This window comes from Rhamphochromis sp. 'chilingali' (assembly GCF_963969265.1).
Source record: "Rhamphochromis sp. 'chilingali' genome assembly, chromosome: 1".
Lineage (NCBI taxonomy): Eukaryota > Metazoa > Chordata > Actinopteri > Cichliformes > Cichlidae > Rhamphochromis > Rhamphochromis sp. 'chilingali'.
In genome coordinates this window covers 28197429-28218249 of record NC_137929.1, presented here as the reverse complement: position 1 = coordinate 28218249, position 20821 = coordinate 28197429, and the positions used below count along the sequence as shown (strand labels likewise).

Here is a 20821-nt window from a genome sequence, read left to right as displayed (position 1 = left end):
CGGGCGCATTAAGACAGCGGGTGCCCCGAAAGTAAGGCGCACTCATCAAATCTGCCAGCAGGCAGCAAGAAAACACCCATAGAGCCCACAGCCACAGCCAGCTGCAATTAAAGTGCTGCACCACTGTAGAGAAAGGAACCCGAGGCCACCTGAAGGTCAGCGAAAAACCCAATTACCAGCATGTCATATATTGTCAGGGAGAGTAATTCCTGGAAACAAAACAGCTCTGACTCACCTTTGCAGTGGCTGCAGAGAGCAAAAGATGAGATCGTGGGTGCAAGTGCAAGAAACAAATCTCTAAATTAGGTAAATGGAACTTTTGTTTTAATTATTGTTGGAACAAACTAGAAAACGGGGGGGAAAAGGCTCCAGGTTAACGGTACGCACAGGGCCACACAGCTCAGACCATGCGGTTTCATGTACAAAACTCTCAAAGTGGTGGATTAAAAGTTATAAAAATAGAACATTTACAGAAACATATCTACAAAGTCAGTTCATTGGCCATAATTCGGCTACTATTTTCCAATTTTTTTCTTTTTTCAAGGAAAAAAAAAGTACAATCAAACAACTAAACCAGACATTCACAGCTTAAAGTTGTGAGCACATTATTATGCAGTCTTTAGCACAGAAACGGTTGCTACACAGTAGTTTCATGTTTCCACAAGCCGGTCTTTACTGCGGCTGCACTGTCCGCTTTAATTACAGCCACTGCCTGTCCATTCTCTTTAAGCGCGCCACCGTTGTGAGTGATAAGGTTCAGCCCATAAGACTTAGGGTGGCTTTCCAGTCCCGTGCTGCCAGGCTGCTTTGCAGAAGCAGAGTCTCTACTTGAGCTCGACCCTGCCGCAGTAACCGACTGCTCAGTCTCTACGGTTACCACAGATCCTTTCCCCAGCGTGCTGCCGCCTCCTTTATCTGAGTAGCGGGAGCGCCGCGGCAGGCTGGCGCTGTCGCTGCTGTCCTGTTGCAGCTGGCTCTGATGCCGCTCCCTGTACGCCATGTAGGCCGCTCGTCTGCTGTTGCGAGCTGCCATGTCGTAGTGATGGTGTCTCCTGTGTGGGGCGCTCTGCACGCTGCCCTCCACGCTGGTAGGCACGTCGTAGGCGTACTCTCGCAGCACGGTGAGCCGACTCGCCCTGTGCGTGCGCGCTCTGTTTTTGTGATGCCTGCTTATGTGGCCGTTGGCGGTGGCGGCGACGGTGGCGGCCGGGTTGCTCGCGTTGTTCACGGGGTGGAACTGGACCTCGAGCGGTGACACGTGCATTTTGATTTCATTGTCTAGTGAATGCTCGGTCAGGCTGTTGTCCAAAATAGCAGCGCCATTGGCTGCCGCTGATGCTGAGGCTGACTTGCACTGTGCAGCCTCCGCGTGGAGATTGGTCAGCTTGCTGCCGTGGGCGGAGTTGCGCATGCTCGGGGCGCTCTTGTTTGTATAGGAAGAGTCCGCGCTGCTGTGGCCGCACTTGGCTGACTCCCCATCTGCCTTGTTGTCAGATCCTGTCGTGGATATCATCGCCACGCCTGGCTGAGGCAGAAGGGTGTCCTCCTGTGCGGAGTACGCTCGTCTCCCGGAGCAACAGACCTGGGACCAGTGGCGCCTCATATCTTGTCTGTTGACGCAGTGATGAGCAACCATGAAGGCCCCGAGCGCCAGCGCCGCCACCCCAAACAAGCAGGTGAAAGCTAAATCAAAAGGGTGGTCCTGTGATACCGCCATGGCGCCGAACACCCACAGGGCTGCGTACAGCCCCAATGCCCCCGCTGCACCCATCAACTGCCCAGCGAAGGTGTGCTCGTTCTCCAGAGCCGACAGTGGCACAGTGTGGGGGGGAAACACTAATGAAGAGGACGCCTCATGTGGCTGAAGCTGGAGGGTGAGGGGGTGGCAGTGGCTGCCGGGAGCATCGGGCCCAACCTCAGTGTTGGCCGGAGCCAGATGCTGCTGCTCTTCGGTTGGCTCTTTGAGCTCGTAACGGCGCTCAGGGTGCCGGCGCAGCTGCAGCAGGATGCTGAGGAAGTACATGCAGTCCACAAAGATGATAAAAACTACCGGGCCATAAAATGCTCCGATGCTCGGCTCCCACGCCATCCAGCAACTAATGAAGACAGAGATAAGACGATTCAGACATCAGATGTGGCTTTTTTTTCCAACTCTATATCAGGCTCAACGTTTAGCATTCATTTAAATTTACCGAACATGCTAATGGTAAAGTTTTCCCTCATTAAAACAATACCTCGTCTCCCCGTCTTAATCTGTCGCTGTGATTATTAACCCGAGAAACTCGAAATTACTCTGGAAAAAGTTTTGCGTCTCATTCTTACAGTTACTGTCCCATTACATTTAATAACACAGGCTGAATTTGTTTTGGTTGCAAGAAATTAATTAAGCTCCAAAGACTCCAAGACAGATACGGCTCCAGATTTCTCAATTAGTCAGCCACGCTACACAATCTAAACAGCTGCCGCCGTAGAGAGCGGGGCGGGGGAGCTCGCTGTAAACTGGCAGCAGTTTCTCGTTGCTTGGATGCGCATATCATTAAAAGGCATCTATAATCAGAACTGGAGGGAATAAACCTTCCCTCATAAAAATATTCGAGCTAATGCAGTGCAGTCTGGCCTGGACAACCACAAAGTCAATTTCTCTTAAAGACAGAAGGTAGAAAAATATGTGAATCTGTTGACCAGATAAAATGGCACGGCGTTTCCATGAAATCAAACCAAGAGAAGGAAACTTTAATGACTAAAGTTCTACTTACTGTGGCGCATTGATCTGGCTGCCGTAGTTTTTGATGTTTGCTGCAGCAGTGATCCCACAGACTATGATGGGTATCCCTCCGCCAATTAAGTAGAACCTTTTGGAGAAAGGAAAGAGAGGTAGTTCTGTTTCAGTCTTTGAATGATAAAATAGGCATGAAGGAAATAAAAGAGATCAGGTGATGCTTCGGGCTTCTACAGTGACACCGTGTGGTGGCAGCCTCACTAAAATGTGGCCACATATAACAACAGAAATGTCATATACACATTTAAGGGAAGGTATGCTGAGTATATATACAGATAAGTTTTATGACACAGCGTAGCGTGTCCTGCGCTACGTCTGTAATTTGTGTAAAAAACACACGACAGCTGAAGCTTGGTTCACATTATAAAAGCTGCCTGCTGCTACAGATTTATGCACAGGAAGAATCACACGCACACATCTCAACGGACAAAATGCACAGTCCTGTTTATCTGAACAGTTAAAGAGCCTGAGTCTAGTTTATGTGGTATTTACAAGCATACGGATTTTGCTGTACTGCTATTAATTCAACTGCGCCTGTGCGATCCACACATGCTGCAAAGGAAGCAGGCACAAAATAAGTGAAGCTCTGGTTCATTTCTTCACTTCCAGGATAATAAAAAGATAGAACTGGGTGAAACAAAAGCTCTGAAGCCATTAGTAGAATTACTACATGTTCAGACGGTTGACAAGGCTATCATTTGGAGGGTGTAGTTTAAAAAGGCACCACTTTTGCCACACATCTGCTGCGGTGAGAGAGTCAAACCTCAGCATTGGCCGCGGCGGTGGCGGTGGCTCGTCCAGCTCCTCGTAGCGTTTGGCCTTGCGCGTCACTTGCTTGTAAATGTTCCTTGCAGTCACACCCACCCAGAGAGTGGTAGCGAGAGTGGAGTAGTGCAGCAAAATGCCCACCTAGGAGAGAATGGACCATTATAGTAGCAGCGAAATCAGTGAGTGTCAGTATGACAAAATGTGCCTCTTCAGCTCTATTCTATTAAAAGTAAGAGAACGGAGCACACTGTAGATATTTTTGTTTAGTGCATCTTCTGCTTAAGACATCATCACATTGAGTTGGATATTAACATTAGAAAATATCATTTTACATCAAAGCACATTCAATAAATCAACAAGGTCTTGCATCCAGATTGGTGCAATTTAAAAAAGAAAAAGAAAAAGAAAGAAGAAAAAGTAGTGCGTCCCACTCCAGCACACCTTGAGGAGAGGTGCAGGGTTGCCTCAAGCCATGAAACGAGCTACAGTATCTTTCTATGCCACCCCACCCTCAGAGTTTCACAAGTGCAGTGATTTTAGCCAAAGGCAACTTTTTCAACTTCTTATTCCTAGAAAACATTCAAAGTGGAAGCAAATGCGGCGGGGAGGCTGGGAGAGGCTCGGAGTGTGCGGGCGCTGTATACTCACTGCTTGACAGACGCTTGAGAATCGCGTCTGATTGATGCCACCTATAAAAACCCCACAGGTGAGGGAGATGTGGAAGCAGAGGTTGATCAACATGTGCCAAAACTTCCGGCTCACTCGGACAGACCTGCAGTCGCAGAAACAACAGATTGCAGAGCTATGAATGAGACAAGGGGGCTAATGGGAAAGCCGTTCAATACCACTGGTTTATTCTCTTACCTGTGATGGTAGATATAGCTTATAATAATGGTGGCCAGGCACAGGAGGAGTATGACAGTGGTGGCGTAGATAACCGGGTGCAGTGGCTTAATGCTTGGCGAGGAATATTCCATAGCGCTGAGATCCTGAAACAAGAATGAGATCATAAAGAGATATACTAGAGGGCCAGTGAGGTCATACTGTGCACACGGGTGCTGATCGCCTCACAAACTCCCCAGTGAACATAAAGAGGCAGCCCAACCTACCATAAGCAGGCCATAGTTGCCCAGAGAGTTGCATGATATGGTTGTGAAATTGTCGTGATGGTCTAATATGCGGCAGCCGTCGCTCTGCCATCCTCCCTGACCTCCCGCCTGGCTCAAGTTCCAGCAGGCGGACACAGCATCTGAGCCGCGGGCAAACAGGCGCAGGGTGACATTAACGGGGGTCTTCAGGACGCGTGGAGTCATGCCATCTGATGCCAAGTACACAGTGGGGTAAAGCACTTTAAGTTTTCAGTTTGTTTCCTGATAATGTGTCCTTGTTGATTAGAAGAGCTGACCTTTTGTCAGGTTAGGGTTTACCACTATGCCTGCAACATCACGACTCACCTATCTTGGCCATGATGACAGGTGTGGCTACACTTCTCCTCCGCCCTCCATCAGCAAGTTGGGAGGAGTTGCCAGTGGATGGAAAAAACTTGCCATTGTGGAAGCCAAGTAGGTGGAGCTTGTAGACCGTGTCCTCTGGCTGCCCAGGAGGTACAGCCTCAGTAAGGAGAGACTGGGGAAACTGCAGGGAAGCCTCCGCTGCAGTGCTCTATAAAGACAAAAAACACAATGAAAGAACAACTTGTCATGTTAAACTACTCAAAAGACGCTGTTACGACTAAAATCTGATGAATTCATTTATAAATTCAGAAGCTGTCCACAAATAAAAGTTCCGCCTAATGAAACTGCAAACTAGTTTTTTTTCCTGGCAGGAGCTGACCTTGTAAAAGATGCTGGAAAACGAGCTGCTTGTGTTACATTTGAAGGTGAGCTGGCGGTCCTGGCCGATGGGGCGCTCAGGGATGGCCCTCTGCAGTAACACGCAGGACATACCATTCCAGTCGCTGACCTTGACAAAGTGGACGTCCAGTGCAATGTTAGGGGAGGTCTGGAAGGACAACAGAAAGAGTCAAATGCAGCTCTGCGTTACACATAATCTGTAGTGCAACATGTCTAAATGCTGTTGGTGAGGCTAACCAGGGGGAAGGCCTGAGGTGTAGCTGGGCGGTAAGCGGCAATCTTCTGGAGGCAGGCGATGATGCGGGAGCAGGCCATGGCTTCACGCTGAGCCATCGACAACACCCTCTCGTCGGCCAGCATCAGGTTACTGGCCATGCTGACCATCACCTGACCCAGCTAGGAGACAAAGAGACACAACAAGATTTCCAACTACATCCAACTCAGCAGTGCATACTCCAAGTTTTTAAAAGAGAAACAATTAAATGTGAACACATAAGCACATCCACTTACGTCTTTAAACTTCTCAACAAACTTCCCAAACTTCTCGATCATCTCAGCCACAAAGATGATATCCATCTTGTCTGAGAAGTTGGCAGCATCCTTCGTGTAGACAAACAGGCGTTGAGCTATAGTCACCACATTGCTCTCATTTAGAGGCATCTAGGAAAAACAAAACTGGGCATGAATAGAGAGCTGTGGGCCACAGGTACGAGGAAGCTCAAAACCATCAAATCACAGCCTGAATGGCCAGATACAAACCTGGTTGATGACATTGAGGAATCTTGTGACATCCTTCTGAAACTGGCAGCGGGAATAATCCTCTTCTGCCCATTGGCCCTCGCGATCACAGTAACGCCAAGCCCGCTGCTCTTCACTGGAGCTGCCCGAGTACGTGCTTCCGCTCGATGGCAGTCGGTTGCAGGGCAGGTAGGCTCTGATCCCTGCTAAGGTGCGTGGCCACCTGGGAGGATTTAAATAAATTGCTGTTTATTTCCTCTTCAGGCTGTGTCATGTGAGCCAAAATAGGTCCAATCTGGTAACTGAAGGAGTAACACCGTTTGGCCACAAGGGGGTGCTGCTTGCACAATAACGCAACTGCTCCAACACAGCAAGAATACACTTCAATCACAAAGGAAATTATTTATTACTTCACCTTTGGTATATTCCATCACACTGGATTTTTGAGTTTTAAGTGGTTTTAAGTTTAAAAAGAGAAAAAAAAGGAATAAGTATCCACCTGAACTCTCCCTTGTTGTTGGAGACACGTTCAGGGACGCAGTACTTGGCTGAACTTTGCAGCACCACAATGTGGACCGTCCTGGTGGTGTTTCCCCTGCTTGTCCTGACCCGACACTCCCAGTTGCCCGTAAAACCAGGTTGGATGTTTGAGATGGTCAATGCACTGATGGAAACCATGAAAATATAATATATTTTATGTTAATTGGTCAAGGTGGCTATATAAATTTCTATGAACTGCAGAATACACGAACACCTATCTTCATACCTGGCAATCAGCGAGCAGTTCTGCACAATGCGCTTTTCAATGAAGATGCCTTGAGTGGCATCAGGCTTGACCATGTGGCCCCTGTGGTACCACAGCACCTGCATGTCCTCTGCCACGAGGGAGGCCTGACACTGGAATGGCAGGCTGTCCCCCTGAAAGACGACCTGCCGCTGGGATGGGGTCAGCTGGAAGGAGGGCAGCTCGAGTGGAGCGTCTGAGGAAAACAAGCAGGCGAGTCAGGCGGTATTTCTCAAAATAAAAATGAAGCGTCGCTCATTTTTCCAGTTCTGTTTACTATACAAGTTAAAACTGCATCTTTAAATTCTCAGTACTTTTAGTGCCACTTGTAATTCATGTCAGGCCAGCAGCTTCTGCTAAATCTACGCCATACATTTCATAATCCCTCACTGAGATGAGTGCCAAACCGATAAGACATGAGCAAGTACAAACAAAGGCAGCGCTGGCCTGGGCAGCCCTTGTCTTATCTCCCGTGTCATTGCACAAGCCCCTGTTACCCAAACACTAACCTCACTGATACCAAAACAGAGACGTTAAAGGGACAGCGCAGCATTTTGACTGTACAGTCGTCTGAGCTGCTGCTCAGTTATTTAGACATGTTTAAGACAGGACAAATGGCAGATTCGAGTCAGCGGCAATTAAAATGATGCAGTTCTGTTGCAGGATGTTCAAACGATTATATTTTAACGTGTGCGTGTGTGTCTCCGTACCGCATGTAAAGAGCTCCGACCTGATGGAGGTAACTGACTGACCCTGTAGAGACTGTGGGTAGGAGCACTCTGTGTTCCTTACAGAGATTTTCCTGTCTTTGATCCAGCGCAGCAGCCAGAGAAGGTTGCAGTCACACAGCAGGTAAGGTGTCTTGAAGTCCCTGGAGATGGACAAAAACAACACCTGGGGTCAGTTTAGGTGATCGAGCACCATCAAACAGACTGACAATGGCCACGTGCATGAAGTTTCTTTTCAAGCTGAGCATACTCACAGCGCCTTCAGAGACACCAAGCTGTCAAAGGTCCCCTGAGCCAATGAAGAGAACATGTTCCCTGTAAGGTTTCTGAGAGGGGAGAAAAAAAAAGAGGTTTTATTTGGGATGTACTATAAAGACATGACTAGATCACATTCACAGCAGTGCAAATGACTTACAGTCGGATCAGACTGGATAGACCTTTAAAGATGTCGCTGTTCAGACAGCTGATGCTGTTGTTGGCCAGGTCTCTGCAGTGCACACAGAAGAAGAATGACATTTTATTTGTTTGACAGCTGAAAAAATAAACCAATCTAAGAGCCGTGTTGTTCTACCACGGTGACTCTTAACCAGGGGTACTCAGAGATTAGCTGTACTACTACGTTTAATGAAGTGAGACAGAAAAGTTAATTGGCACAAAACAGCAGACAAATTGTATTACAGTAGATAAGTAATGATCAAAAAATAAACAAATAATTTAAATCCCTAGGAGTTCACTAGCTAATTGTATAGATAAAGAAATCAGACTGAACATAACAGATCTTCTCTTTCTTCTTTCAGCTGATGCCTTTAAGAGTCGCTACAGAAGATCACCCTATCCCTGTTATCCTCCACTGTCACATTACCATCCTTGACTACTTGAATCTCCTCCTCTGAGGTCTTTCAACCTCAATGGTAACAATAACTGAGAAGCCGTAAGCTGAAAGTCGTCCGCATCCAGTTTAAATGAGTTTTACTAAAGTTACTTGAAAAGTATGCCAGAAAAAAAAAAAGGTTGGGGACCACTGGCTCAAAAAGATCATCGAGTTGTCTTCATCTGAGCTGCAAATGTATTAGAACATAAATGAACACCTCGAGAAACGCTGCTGAGTTGCTGAGATAAAAAAAACAGTAGGTTTAAAAGAAAAAAGCCAAGTTCAACAGAGGCAGGTTGAGACAGAGATCTCCAAATTCAGCCGACAGGCTTACAACTTCCAAGGTGATTTTAGATAATGTCTGTGTGGGCCTGCGGGGGGAACCTACACATCAAAGGCACAGCAACACTGTGGTAGGTGATTAATCACCCGTGATTAATGTCAAATGCAGGAAAAGTGTGTGTTTCTCCCCTTCATGTGACCTGACATGATGTCTCTTGCAAACATCAGATGGAAGTGTCAGAGACTCTTTCAAAAAGGAAACTCGGAGACGGTTCAGGGGCTTAACGGGGAAAAGATGGAGGCTGCCTCTGTGAATTACACTGACTCTACCAACATTCAGAAATATTCACCGAAGGAAGGTCCAGGTCAGCTGGAGCACACCGCCTTCAGCAGATATAATCATCATCAAGGGATATACATAAAGATGTTTATACAACCTCAATACTACTACAGCTAATAATTACAATAATAAAGATGCATTTTATTGCGCAAGTACTGAATATTTTCTGATGTCCAAAGACCTCAATAAACTAAAATAATAAAAAGTAAAATGTTTCAGTGGATTAACTACTTCTTTCATTAACACATAAATCTAGTAACAGTAGTGCAACTAAGCACTGTTAGCATTCTGGTTAAGCTGTGTTTCTGGCATGCTGTCAGAGGGAAACTGACTTAGTTGCCACATTGTGGCGTCTAACAAGATTTGTATTTTTTCCAAATACAGCTGTGACTGGGACCAAGGCTAATGATGGAGGTGAGACCAAAACCTCTGAATTAATGCTGCGACCCAGAAACCCAAAACAATGGCACTAAAATATAATACTGAGAAGAGGGGAATGGTATATCCTTATAATCTACTAGATGTAGACTGTAGGTCTTTGGTTCAATAATAACATTAATTTAAGCTTTTAACATTATCCAAAAACCTACTTCAAAACAAGAAAGCTAGGTGGCAATTTTTCAGTTTCCAGGGAGACAGCATTGAATCAAACCCTTGTTATAGCTGTAACATATAAACCTCTGTGCGAGGAAACCAATTGTTGCAAAGTGGCAAGAAATGAAACAAGAGCCAGTGAGAAAAGGCAGATCGTTACCTCAGCTTGCCGCCAGCAAAACTATATGTTCGGGTGCTTGAGGAAGGTGATACTAATGCAAAAATGATACCTGAAAAACAGCTGGCAGGTATATCCTAGCATCCCAGAATTTATGTAATTATTGGTGTTGCGCCTTAAGGTGCCGGCCGTGGACTTTTACGGTGTGAGGTTATTAGTTTCACTTGGAAGTAAAGAAAAAGCCTCCTTTTGCGGGCCTGCCAAATTTGTGTGTCATGGGAAGGATATAGAAGTGAGGCGGGCGTACTTTCATCTCCGGTTATCGCCTGGATTCAACTGCTAAAGTTACAGCTACACCAGGAGCCTCGAGAATATTTGTTAAAATAGCTAAAAACCAAAAAAAAAAGTGTCACTTTGTTACTGAGTCAAGTCACATGCATGTCTTTTGGCCACAGGCACGCAGCAAATTAACAGCACAGAGGAGCGCTCCAGAGCAGCACATTTGAGGAGCTGAAGCAAAAATAGCCCGATGTGATAAGGTTCGAGTGGGAATCGTTCAGCTGTTGGGAGGAATGCCGAGTAAGGAGCGCCGAGCCTAAAGGAATCCATAGGGTCTGAGAATGCTGTAGTGTTGGGAGAAGTCTGCTTAAATGTTTTAGTGTGGAGAAATTGAGTGTGTGAACTGTGTGTAAAGTCAGGTAAGGGATATACTTATCTTGGCCCACGGGGTTGTAACCAGCAGCGCGGCCTACACCCAAGCTCTCAGCGTGAATAAAGAAACCCAGCTGGGAGCAGCTGACTACGTCTAGATCAGATGTTAGCTCTCTTGTAAGAGAGATCATTATTATACCCGTCTTAACATCTTTTTTTTCTTTTTAAACTTGTCACTGGTGCGGGCTGAACACAAATTCAGTGGAGACATGCGCCAGTTTTTACGCATTCTGTCTTCTCATCGACACGAGCGCCGCATCGCCTGTCAAAACAGTTATATAACGTCTCTCTTTGATTTGGAGCGAACGTTCCTAAGCCCGAAAAACACACACACAACCGTAATGATGTTGTAGTGATGCTGGAAGTCGTCTCAGTGTGCACTCTAATGGAAAAACCTGCACTGAAGCTACAGTGAAGAGCTGTGGGCTTTGAAACAAGTGTTTCTGGAGCCTAATAAATACTGAGTAATGAATGCTTTGGACCATTTTTAATGCAGGGTTTTGGAGCCCTGAAGTTGATCTGCGTGTGGTGTACAACAGTGTAAATATTCTGGCACGAGTGAAAAGTGGGGACACTCTCAAGGAGTTTGGAAACTTGTTTCTCTTCTCTGCAGCACAATCTTTCCTTTAAGATGTGTAAATGTGAGCTTTTTATTGTGGCCTTCAATCTGCAGCCTTCACTTTAAATGCTCCTGTGCTCTGTGACATGGCACGCAAGATAAATGAGGCCTCCAAATGGCACATCTTGAAGTGAGGATGGGAAAACTCTAATTAGGCGATTGGGGAGGGGGCTACAGTAAAGTCAAAGATAAGGGCTAAAGCATTACGTGCCAAGTTTCTGAGGCGTTTCATGACATTACAAACCCTGGCAAAACTTATGACATATGAATGAGCCATAAAAACTGGCAAAGTCTGCAAATTAACTCCACTCCTATTTTTCACAAAAAATAAATAAATAAAAAATGTATATTAAAAAAGCCGAGCGAATGTGTCGCTTGTAATGCCAAGCCTTGATGTAGGGCTTCTGTGTTTACATTCCCAGAGTCCAGTACTACCTCATCGTCTCCTTTGCTCTTCTGTGCTCCCTCCCTTTCACAGCCGAGTGACTGTTACCCTTTGAAATGAACTGAGACAGGCGGTGGGGCCAATTAAACTTTGCTACAAAGCCAAACTGTAAACTGGAGCACGTGTTTCCACGATGATCTCTGTGGCGATAAGAAAGGCCTTTAACGATATCTGTGTGTGTTTTAGATTTTAATATGCAGAGGACATATAGACAGGCACGTATCCATCAGAGAATATGCATCGAGGAGGAAACGGGGCCAATTCTGATCCGAGGAGCTGACTGCCTTCCTGTCTCGTTCTTATTGCTCTACAGCAGCAGCCAAGCTCAAGTTTGTGTTGGCAGGGACTGGGTGCTGTCGGATCATTCCAATTCATGCTGTGTTCTTGCTCTCGCTCTCATGCGCGCACATCCACAGAAGGGAAACACGCGGCGACGCGCTTACGTTCGACGCCCTAAACAAGCACGCGGCACCCAGATGGATTTGAGAGTTACGTTTTCTGCATATCAGAGTTATCCTCCGTAGATATTCATAGACATCACACGCGCATACGTGCTAAAAGACGTCTGAGTGCGAAAAAATATAAGTCTGCACGGTGTGTGCTGTGATCTCTGGCCAGACAAAGCAACCCAGTAGCAATAAGCCCGATTCAGACGAGAACTTTTTTTCCCCGTTAATTTGTTGTGAAGGCAGCCTAACAGGGTCATTCCCAGTAACATTTACATAACATTTACAACACGGCACAAGTCTGAACTGCGTGCAGTGGCATTAACAACATGGCAGGCACGAGATGATGACGCACGTCTCCCGTGTTCGTGAATTCATCAGTTCACATCAAAACACTTTATTTTAAAGAACAAAAAGCTCAATCTGAGGTTACATAACTGATCTTCAAGAAGAAAAGATAACCTGAAACTTCCTGCTGACTTTACCTAAAAATCAGGTTTTCAAAAAGCTTTTTTCACACGAAGTTACACATCTTTGCTGTTAAGTAACTCCCACATAGACTGAAATTCAAAGTTCTTTGAAATACTATGTTTTACTGTTTAAGAAACTCAGAAAGACTTGTGCCAGTAGCTTCTTAACCATTATAGGTGCTAGAACAACTGCTCTTGAGAGAACAAATGCAGAGAGAAAGCACCAGAATTGGACTCTGACCAACTCCTAGTAAAAAATCTGTGGATTTCAAGCAATAACATTGTTTTTCAAATCACTAGGAGAAAATAGTTTAACCCTTTAAGACCTACCATAGAACCAAGTCCGCCAGAGCTTATATTATATATTTACATGCTGTAGTGCCATTTTTGGGAGCATTTCAAGTTGCTATACATCAATACAACCATTATAGCCCAAATTTTAATAATATGTCTGCATTAAGTGTATAGTAATTACATAAATTGCAAAAAAGTGCCATAAACTACAAAAAAAATTGAAAACCGTTTTTGTTTTTTTAAACATATATTTCTAGTTAGAGAAATTAAAGAGGCTTATCCCTCAAAACTGTAAATACAAAAAAGTTGCACAAAATACCGTAATTGTCGGCTATAAGCCGCTACTTTTTGCACAAGCTTTGAACCCTGCGGCTTTTAGTCAGGTGCGGCTTTTCTATGGATTGTCCATGATTTTTGTCATATCGTAAAACGATTTGTTTTGTTTGTTCCGCTGTTGTACGGCACTACGTTGCTTGGCGGAAGGGCATGTGATCAGACACACAGGGTTCAAGAGTGGTATGTTGGTCACATGTCCATCCGCCAGGCAACATAGTGCCGTAGAAGTAGCGCGAAAAACAAACTTCAAAGTAGCGTTACGCGTTCAGCGGGAGGCGTGGATGACGAGCGGCGATAAACTTGCGAAAAGCAAGTTATGCTCAACTCCACAGGTGGAATCTGACAGCGTGGAAAAGTGTGAAAACATCCACGATCACCAACGGATTTCGAAGGGCTGGACTGCTGCATGATGGAGAGGAGGACACCGCCACGGCCCTTCTGAGGGTGTTCGACTCTGACACTGACAACGAGGATTTGTTTGGTTTTGAAAGTGACAACGAAGGAAAGAAGCTGAGAGTGGATAACGAAGCCATCCTGAGCCTGTTTGTATCCGACACTGGAGGAGAGGACTTTGGTGGTTTCAGTGCGCAGGAAGAAGAGAAAGATGGTGGTGAATGACTGACTTTTCTTCTTGTTAAAGCTGTGTCACTGCACCTGAGCCTAAAAGGTAGGCCGAATCTATTTTTCTGGTGTGCTGTAGGTTATTGTTATGTACTACATTTGTTACTCATTTATGAAGCACAGTACATGTTTCGTACTTGTAATTACCGGTACTTGTACACATACCTAAAAAGTTATGCAAATATGTACCCATAACTTGTTTTTCAAAATATTAATAAAAGGGGTGTGTCTCCAAACAGCCATCTCTTTCCTGACAATTCCCTTTGTGCATATTCTCTTACATATGATAAGTCAACATTGAAACACCTGCGGCTTTTGGTCAGGTGCGGCTAATGTATGTACAAAACAGGATTTTCCCCTGATTTTAGCTTGTGCGGCTAATATTCAGGTGCTCTGTAGTCCGGGAAATACGGTAGTATCCCACCACAGGAAATTTATTTTGAGTGTCGTCATAGTTTTATTTTTGAAATTCAGCAATTTTTATATACTGCAGGAAAAACTAAAATAAGTATTATAATGCAAATTTGCAAAAAAAAAAGCATATGCATCAAAATAAACTATTTCCAGCAGTGCAATTTGACTTCTAAGCATCCCAGAAACGACACAGAAAGTCATAAAGTCAAACATAACTTTTAAAAACACCAGTATAGCCTTACAAGGCCCTGATGGTAAAAAACTACATTTCTACGTCTAAATGACGTCACTTCCGGTGTCGGGCAGGTCATGGCGGATATGCGATAGTTCGTGCTGATGGACGTAGGAAGTGTTACAAACAGCTGATCGGATCGGCAAAGCGTGTTTCTTGAATATTATGTTTTTGTTCCTGCAAGCGCTTTTTATGCAATTTTTGCAAAGCTATATGTGGAAGGAAACCGTGACCTAGGACAAGCTGATGGCATAAGATGTAAGTACAACTCCTCCGGTTTCATATGCAAAAAAATTATTGCGCTAGCTTACATGGTTGCAGAGCTACCGGGATTTAAAAATAGTTACGCAAAACCGAGCGTGCCCGCTCCGACCGGCTTTAAAGGGTTAAAATAACATGTGACCAACAAAACACAATTTCAATTAATAGTTTAAGAGAAGACAAGCTGAACAAAATCTGTCTCCTAACAAGATTCTGTTCTCAACTGAAATATAACTAAGGCAATCCTTTGAAAGGTTTAAAAACAAGAACACCTCGGCAATCCCTGAGGGCCTGAATGTGGGAATATGGAGTACACACACACACACACACACACACATAGAGAAACCACATTAAAGAGACAGCAGAGCTACAGAAATACTCACAGTCGCTTTAGTGCTGGCAAGCCAAGAAAAGCTCCTGGTTCAATATGACTGATCATGTTACTCCGCAGGTCCCTGTGGAAAAATGAAAAGATTTGAGCAGTGCAAACAGCAACAAGACAGCACAACTGCAACGGTGTTGCTAATCAATCATCCAAGTCTCCTTAACAAAACAGTTATAAGTTTACCGTTCTTTAGTTAAAGCGAGGAACACTGCTGATCAGAAAGAACATCTGCGAACACTCTCGGCTTGAAATAAAACATCGTTCTGTATATATCTGGTTGCTGCAAATTTTCTTGAAATTTCTTGATATGGCTTTGAGAAAAGGATTTGCATTTGGGCTTGTGAGATACCTCCAGATTTGTGCTCAGTAGTTTGAAATCTTTCCAGTTTTCTACTTTGAGAACAGTCAGTGTAACCACTAGACTCCATTGCCATCATCTGAAATTAACATTTCATTGTGCAACATTCAGCACCCATAATAACATGGTTCCTGCTAGGAAAACTTTTTATGCATGCATTTTTGTTTAACCCAGTGACAAGATCCCTTCTTCAAACTTAACACCCTTTGTCACCACATAGCTGTTGTCAAGGACAACCTGAGCCTCAAAGCTGCTCTCTTTCTCTTCACACACAAGCACACAAACCTCCCAAACCTGAGGTTCAAAGGCTCGCGGTCAGAGATTTCCTGCGGTGCTCACCTGTGCTGGCACTGCCAAGTCACTCATTACAGTCGAGGTTCAGGAGGCTTTCTAGTCGCCACCTGAACCCACACAAAAGGCCTCTGGGTAACTCTGCCTGTTTGATGTCAATGAACTGTCATCTGAAGGCGGGTATGTGGCCACAGATAAGTCAGAGACTGAAAAAACAACAACACACACACACACAAAACTACTGCTTGTTAAAAACTTTTGATGTGCTGGCTTCTCTGTGAAGTTGTGTTGAGAGAAAAATGAGAAGGCAGGACAAAGAAATCAAAAATATCCTTGCAGAGCCGTCGCAGCCAGGAAGAGCCAGATTGGAGAGTGTACTGGGTGCATAAACAGGCGTGTTGAGTCTGGTAATTTGCTTGTTGCTGAAGCTAATTTATTTTTTGTGTAAACTTTGCTTAGAGTTTCAGTGTTTACAGTTGGAGGACACAAACACAATCTGGCAACCTCAACTGGGTCCAAGAGAAGCCAGAAAAGAACGCTTTCCCTCCATCTGGCTCAATGATCAAAACGCATAGCTGCCAAAAAGACTAATGTCAAGCTCAGTGTTGAGTGCTTTTAACCAGGAGAATTACAAAATAATGTCTGCTGGAGGTCTGAGCTCTAGATCTGCTGGTGTAACCACTACTACTAATAGCAAAAAAAGAACACCATAGCTCTCTGTTATTCCAGTATGTGGATTAGCCAAATATAAATACACTTCTCATTTCACAGACATCCAACCACACATGACCTGGTACCTTTTAAATCTATTTGCAAGGCGAAAAACGCCAGGTTTCTTCTTTTGTCATGCTCAGAAAGAGCTGGCTGAATACTTCTAAGTGTTCTCCAGCACTGGTCTTGAACTGGCAACAAACTGAAGGGTGGATCTGCAGCTGCTGCCAATATTTCAGGGCACGTGTATGCTGTCTTCCAAAGGTGTTACTCATATGCACGTTAAAACAAATTAAAAATGTGTCATGTAAATATAAGATTAATGAAAGCCTCTTTTCCAAGTTTGTTTTTGGCATGGTGGGTTATATATTCAATATGGAAGGTTTCTGGCATTAGACTCGCATTTCCACTGAAGAGAGAGAAGCTCGCGCTATTCAACCAACCACCAGCATCATTTTTAGAACATGATCGCTTTTGGGGTTCGATACCTGCCAATACTGAGCTGCATACTGCCATGTCGCTCACATTATTTATCACCACACTCATTTCAGTCGGCTTCTGCACTGATGTGATACTATAAATACAAACTAGAATGATTCCCACTCTTTTCCTTACATTATGGAATACGGTTTAACAGTTTAACAGCAGCACTGGACTGACACTTTGGAGTGGCAGAGACACAAACATGTATGTCATATTTCCTGTTGCCAAAATGTTACAGAGGCATATTTGAAAGTGAGACTATAAAGCTTTTTGTGTTAACGGGGCTGTGAAATTGTCGAGGGAGCTGGGCGTTCCCTTAGAGAGACTGTGAGAAGTTTGACCATTCAGGAAGAAGATGTACACATGCTCAAGATGACCTGCTGAACTTCAAACCGAGCCCTGGAAAAGGGGAAGAAAGGTGATTTAGGGGACTTTGAATGCGGCGTGGCATTTTAGAAACTAATCTACTGGGATTTTTCCACACAGCCATCTGTAAGGTTTAGAATGGTCTGAAAAAGAGGAAATATCCAGAAATTGGCAGTTCTATTGATGGCAGAGGTTAGAGGAGAATGGCCAGACTGCTTTGAGCTGACAGAAGGGGTCTGCATCAGGGCATCTTTGAACATCTTAAACTGGTTTCTTGATCATGACAGTGAGCTCATTGTACTTAAATGCAGTCACCAGATCTCAGTGCATCTTTGGGATGTGCTGGAATAGGAATTTTGCATTATTTGAACAAATCTGCAGCAACTCTGTGATCATCTATCATGTCGATGTGGATCAAAGTCTCTGAGGAATGTTTCGAGAAACTTGTTGAAGCTATACCACAGAGAATTAAGGCAGGTCACAAGGTAAATGCAAGGGGAATTATTGCACATCACATGGGTAACTTACAGTTCTATGAAGGCACCATTAATGCCAATTTTTTTTATATATATATATATATATATATATATATATATATATAGATATATATATATACACACACACACACACACATACATACATACATACATGACTTTCTGTTGCCATCCAAAGATGCACTGACTATTCCAGCAAGACAGTGCCAAAACACACTGTGTGTATTAGTGTGTTTGCATGCAACTGAAAAATATCAGCCATCAAAAATATGTACCATATTATTAAGAAAGTACAAGGGCGAGTCTGAACTCAACCAAAAATTGGAACTAGGCTTTTAAAACTACACAACCTGTATCTTCAAATCTTTATACTACTATTAAAATGCCCAGTTTGTAAAAATATTTGCAACTTTTTAGGATTTAGAAGCATGCTGAACTCAGCAATGAGTCATTTAAAATCGTATAACTTAACCTTTCATTTGTGTAATAATTTTTCAATATTTTAAAATGTTACATAGTCTAACATGAATCCTACGGGTTAAGCAAATTAGAGCTGTATGAGCAGAATCCTCTTTTCTGAAGTCTATTAAGTAAAGGCTGTGTTCCAATACCCATTTATATCTACCTTTATATGAATGTGATGCTTGCTTGCAGAATACCATTGATGAATTCACAAACAGTTTTTCAGGAAACGCCACATACTAGCTCCATTTTCCCACAATAATTCCCCCACAGCACTGGATTTAGAAAGGAATTAGCATGTGACGGTCGCCCAAGTTGGCTCCTATTTCTATGAGGGGAGATAATGGGGATTCTGTGTGGCTTATTCCCATGCAGAGACACCTTTGGCCCCAACAAAACACAGCGGTCTCCACAGTTACTTTGCAATTTCACGCAGAGTGCCTGAGAGGCATAATGGATTCTCTACCCCTCTCTGGCACTCACAGCCAGCTGCTGTCTCAGTCGTCACCACTGCATTAAGGCCGTCCAAATGAGGGAGAGTCCCTTTGTAAAGTGAAAAAAGAAGGGAAAAGAAAAGCCGTGAAGGCGGGAGGAAGGAGGGGTGGCTGGCAAGATGGAGAGCCTCAGTGCATTCAGACAGATTTGTGCTGCATTTTTTTCCTGCTTTGAGAGTTTGAGGAAAAATGAGTGCAACTTAAGGTAAGAGGTAAAGTATAGGACTATTTCAGAGCGGTGTAGCGTGTAGGAATTACACTGCTAACACCTTTGGCCTTGGCTTGCCCTTTTATAATGACAAAAGCAAGTAAGCCTTTTAGTGATCTCACCTTGCTGGCTGAGAGTGGACTGGAGGAGGTGGGGTCTGTGAGGAGCATTGAAAGCTCAGTTTTCAGGTAAACCCGCCTGTAGTTTCACAGCGCGACAGTCAGGCAGTACAGATTTTACAACCAAGGCAACTGCAAGCTCACAGACAAAATACACAAGAGCCTTTAAGGCTTTCTTGGTAGAGAAAGATCAAAGATTTTTTTAAAGCATTAAACATGCAGCCTCCTGTTTATCCTTGAGGCCTGAGCACTAAAACTAACAAGTGACCCAATTCAATAGTCCATAGAGACTTCGCCTGTGAATCTATAAAGAATCCAGATATATGAAAGTCCCAGGACTGTTTCAAATAACAAATTAAAACTTCTTTTCCAAAAATCTGGTATCCTCTCCAAAAGAAAAGAGTGCAGTGAATTTCCAGTTAGTCAAATCTCATATATAATTATAAATAATAACCTGAAACTAAATTCTGAAACGGAAAAAAAATGTTTTGATGCCAGCAATACATTCTTAAAATGTGTGTACGCAGGCAGCAGTCAGTACATAAAGTCATATTCAGAATTCTGTACACTAGTGTCAAGGTTGAAAATCTATTCTGAATTTGGCAATTTAATATGTTTTGTACATGGGTAATTTTTTGGGGGGACAAATAAAGCATAAACAGATTTTCGTAACATTTATTTTGTGTAAGTATTTACTTGCTTTCACTTGACTCTGCTCTGATCAGCTGCTTGATGCGTTTGTGGCGTTCCAAACACATGTTTCAACAGGAGAGGACGGCTGGATGAAGGCGTTTTTCTCGTCTCTACTTTACTTTTAAAATTTTCATTCGTCGGCTGTCACAACTGCCAATGCTGATGCAGACAGATCAGCAGATAGCCAACATTGGCTGGTAACATCAGGTACCAGCCGACTGCTGTTCACAAACGCTGTCCATCTAATCTGACTGAGCTGGAGCTGTTTGCAAAGAAGAATGGGCAAGGATTTCAGTCTCTAGATGTGCAAAGCTGGTAGAGACAGACCCTAAAAGACTGGCAGCTGTAATTGCAGCAAAAGGTGGTTGTACAAAGTGCTGACTCAGGGGGCTGAATAACTACACACACCCCACTTTGCAGTTATTTATTTGTAAAAAAATGTTTGGAATCATGTATGATTTTCCACTTCTCACGTGTACACCACTTTGTGTTGGTCTTTCACGTGGAATTCCAATAAACTTGATTCATGTTTGTGGCTGTAATGTGACAAAATGTGGAAAAGTTCAAGGGGGCCGAATACTTTTGCAAGCCACTGTACCTGGAAATGCCTTAACACATCTATAAAACTTTCCTCTTTACAGATTTCAACGGCCATCAATACTTCATTGCCGCGGTGTCTCTTTAACCATCCCAGAATACTCCAGCAGCTGTGTGCTGAGAGTATATTGCCAGGCAGATAACAACCAACCCTAGTGGCTATGCCTATAATTAGGCCTTTCTAGTACCATCTTTAGTCTTTCACTTTAGACAGATTTCCTGTATTGAAGTTAGGTGTGCAAAACGTCACATTTTAGGCGACTCGGATGTTTTGCCGACACGATGCCAGTGTGTGTTTAACAAACCTCCTGCTGCACAAGCCAAAACTTCACTTGGGAAGTGATGAATGGCTCCTGCTAATGCACTGTCAGATATAACATGAAATACTATGAGGGTTTTTTTTAGCTTGAGACTAACATATGTGAGGTGCATTAGTGACGATTTATGTTTCTGTAC

At 43.9% G+C, this 20821-nt stretch overlaps 1 protein-coding gene across 1 annotated transcript in view; it reads right to left on the bottom strand.

Annotated features, from left to right (window-relative positions):
- Positions 1-302: 302 nt before the first annotated feature.
- adgra3 (adhesion G protein-coupled receptor A3) overlaps positions 303-20821 on the bottom strand; it is a 29470-nt gene continuing 8951 nt past the window's right edge. The window contains exons 3-19 of the mRNA XM_080894171.1: positions 15088-15159; positions 8066-8137; positions 7905-7976; positions 7633-7793; positions 6905-7118; positions 6638-6802; positions 6160-6361; positions 5911-6060; positions 5638-5796; positions 5381-5548; positions 5002-5209; positions 4657-4865; positions 4412-4536; positions 4196-4319; positions 3543-3688; positions 2757-2852; positions 303-2096 (exon numbers count right to left, since the gene is read on the bottom strand). Coding sequence (XP_080750297.1) covers positions 638-2096; positions 2757-2852; positions 3543-3688; positions 4196-4319; positions 4412-4536; positions 4657-4865; positions 5002-5209; positions 5381-5548; positions 5638-5796; positions 5911-6060; positions 6160-6361; positions 6638-6802; positions 6905-7118; positions 7633-7793; positions 7905-7976; positions 8066-8137; positions 15088-15159 — 3802 coding nt within the window. The 3' untranslated portion in view covers positions 303-637. The remainder of the gene's footprint in view (positions 2097-2756; positions 2853-3542; positions 3689-4195; positions 4320-4411; positions 4537-4656; positions 4866-5001; positions 5210-5380; positions 5549-5637; positions 5797-5910; positions 6061-6159; positions 6362-6637; positions 6803-6904; positions 7119-7632; positions 7794-7904; positions 7977-8065; positions 8138-15087; positions 15160-20821) is intronic.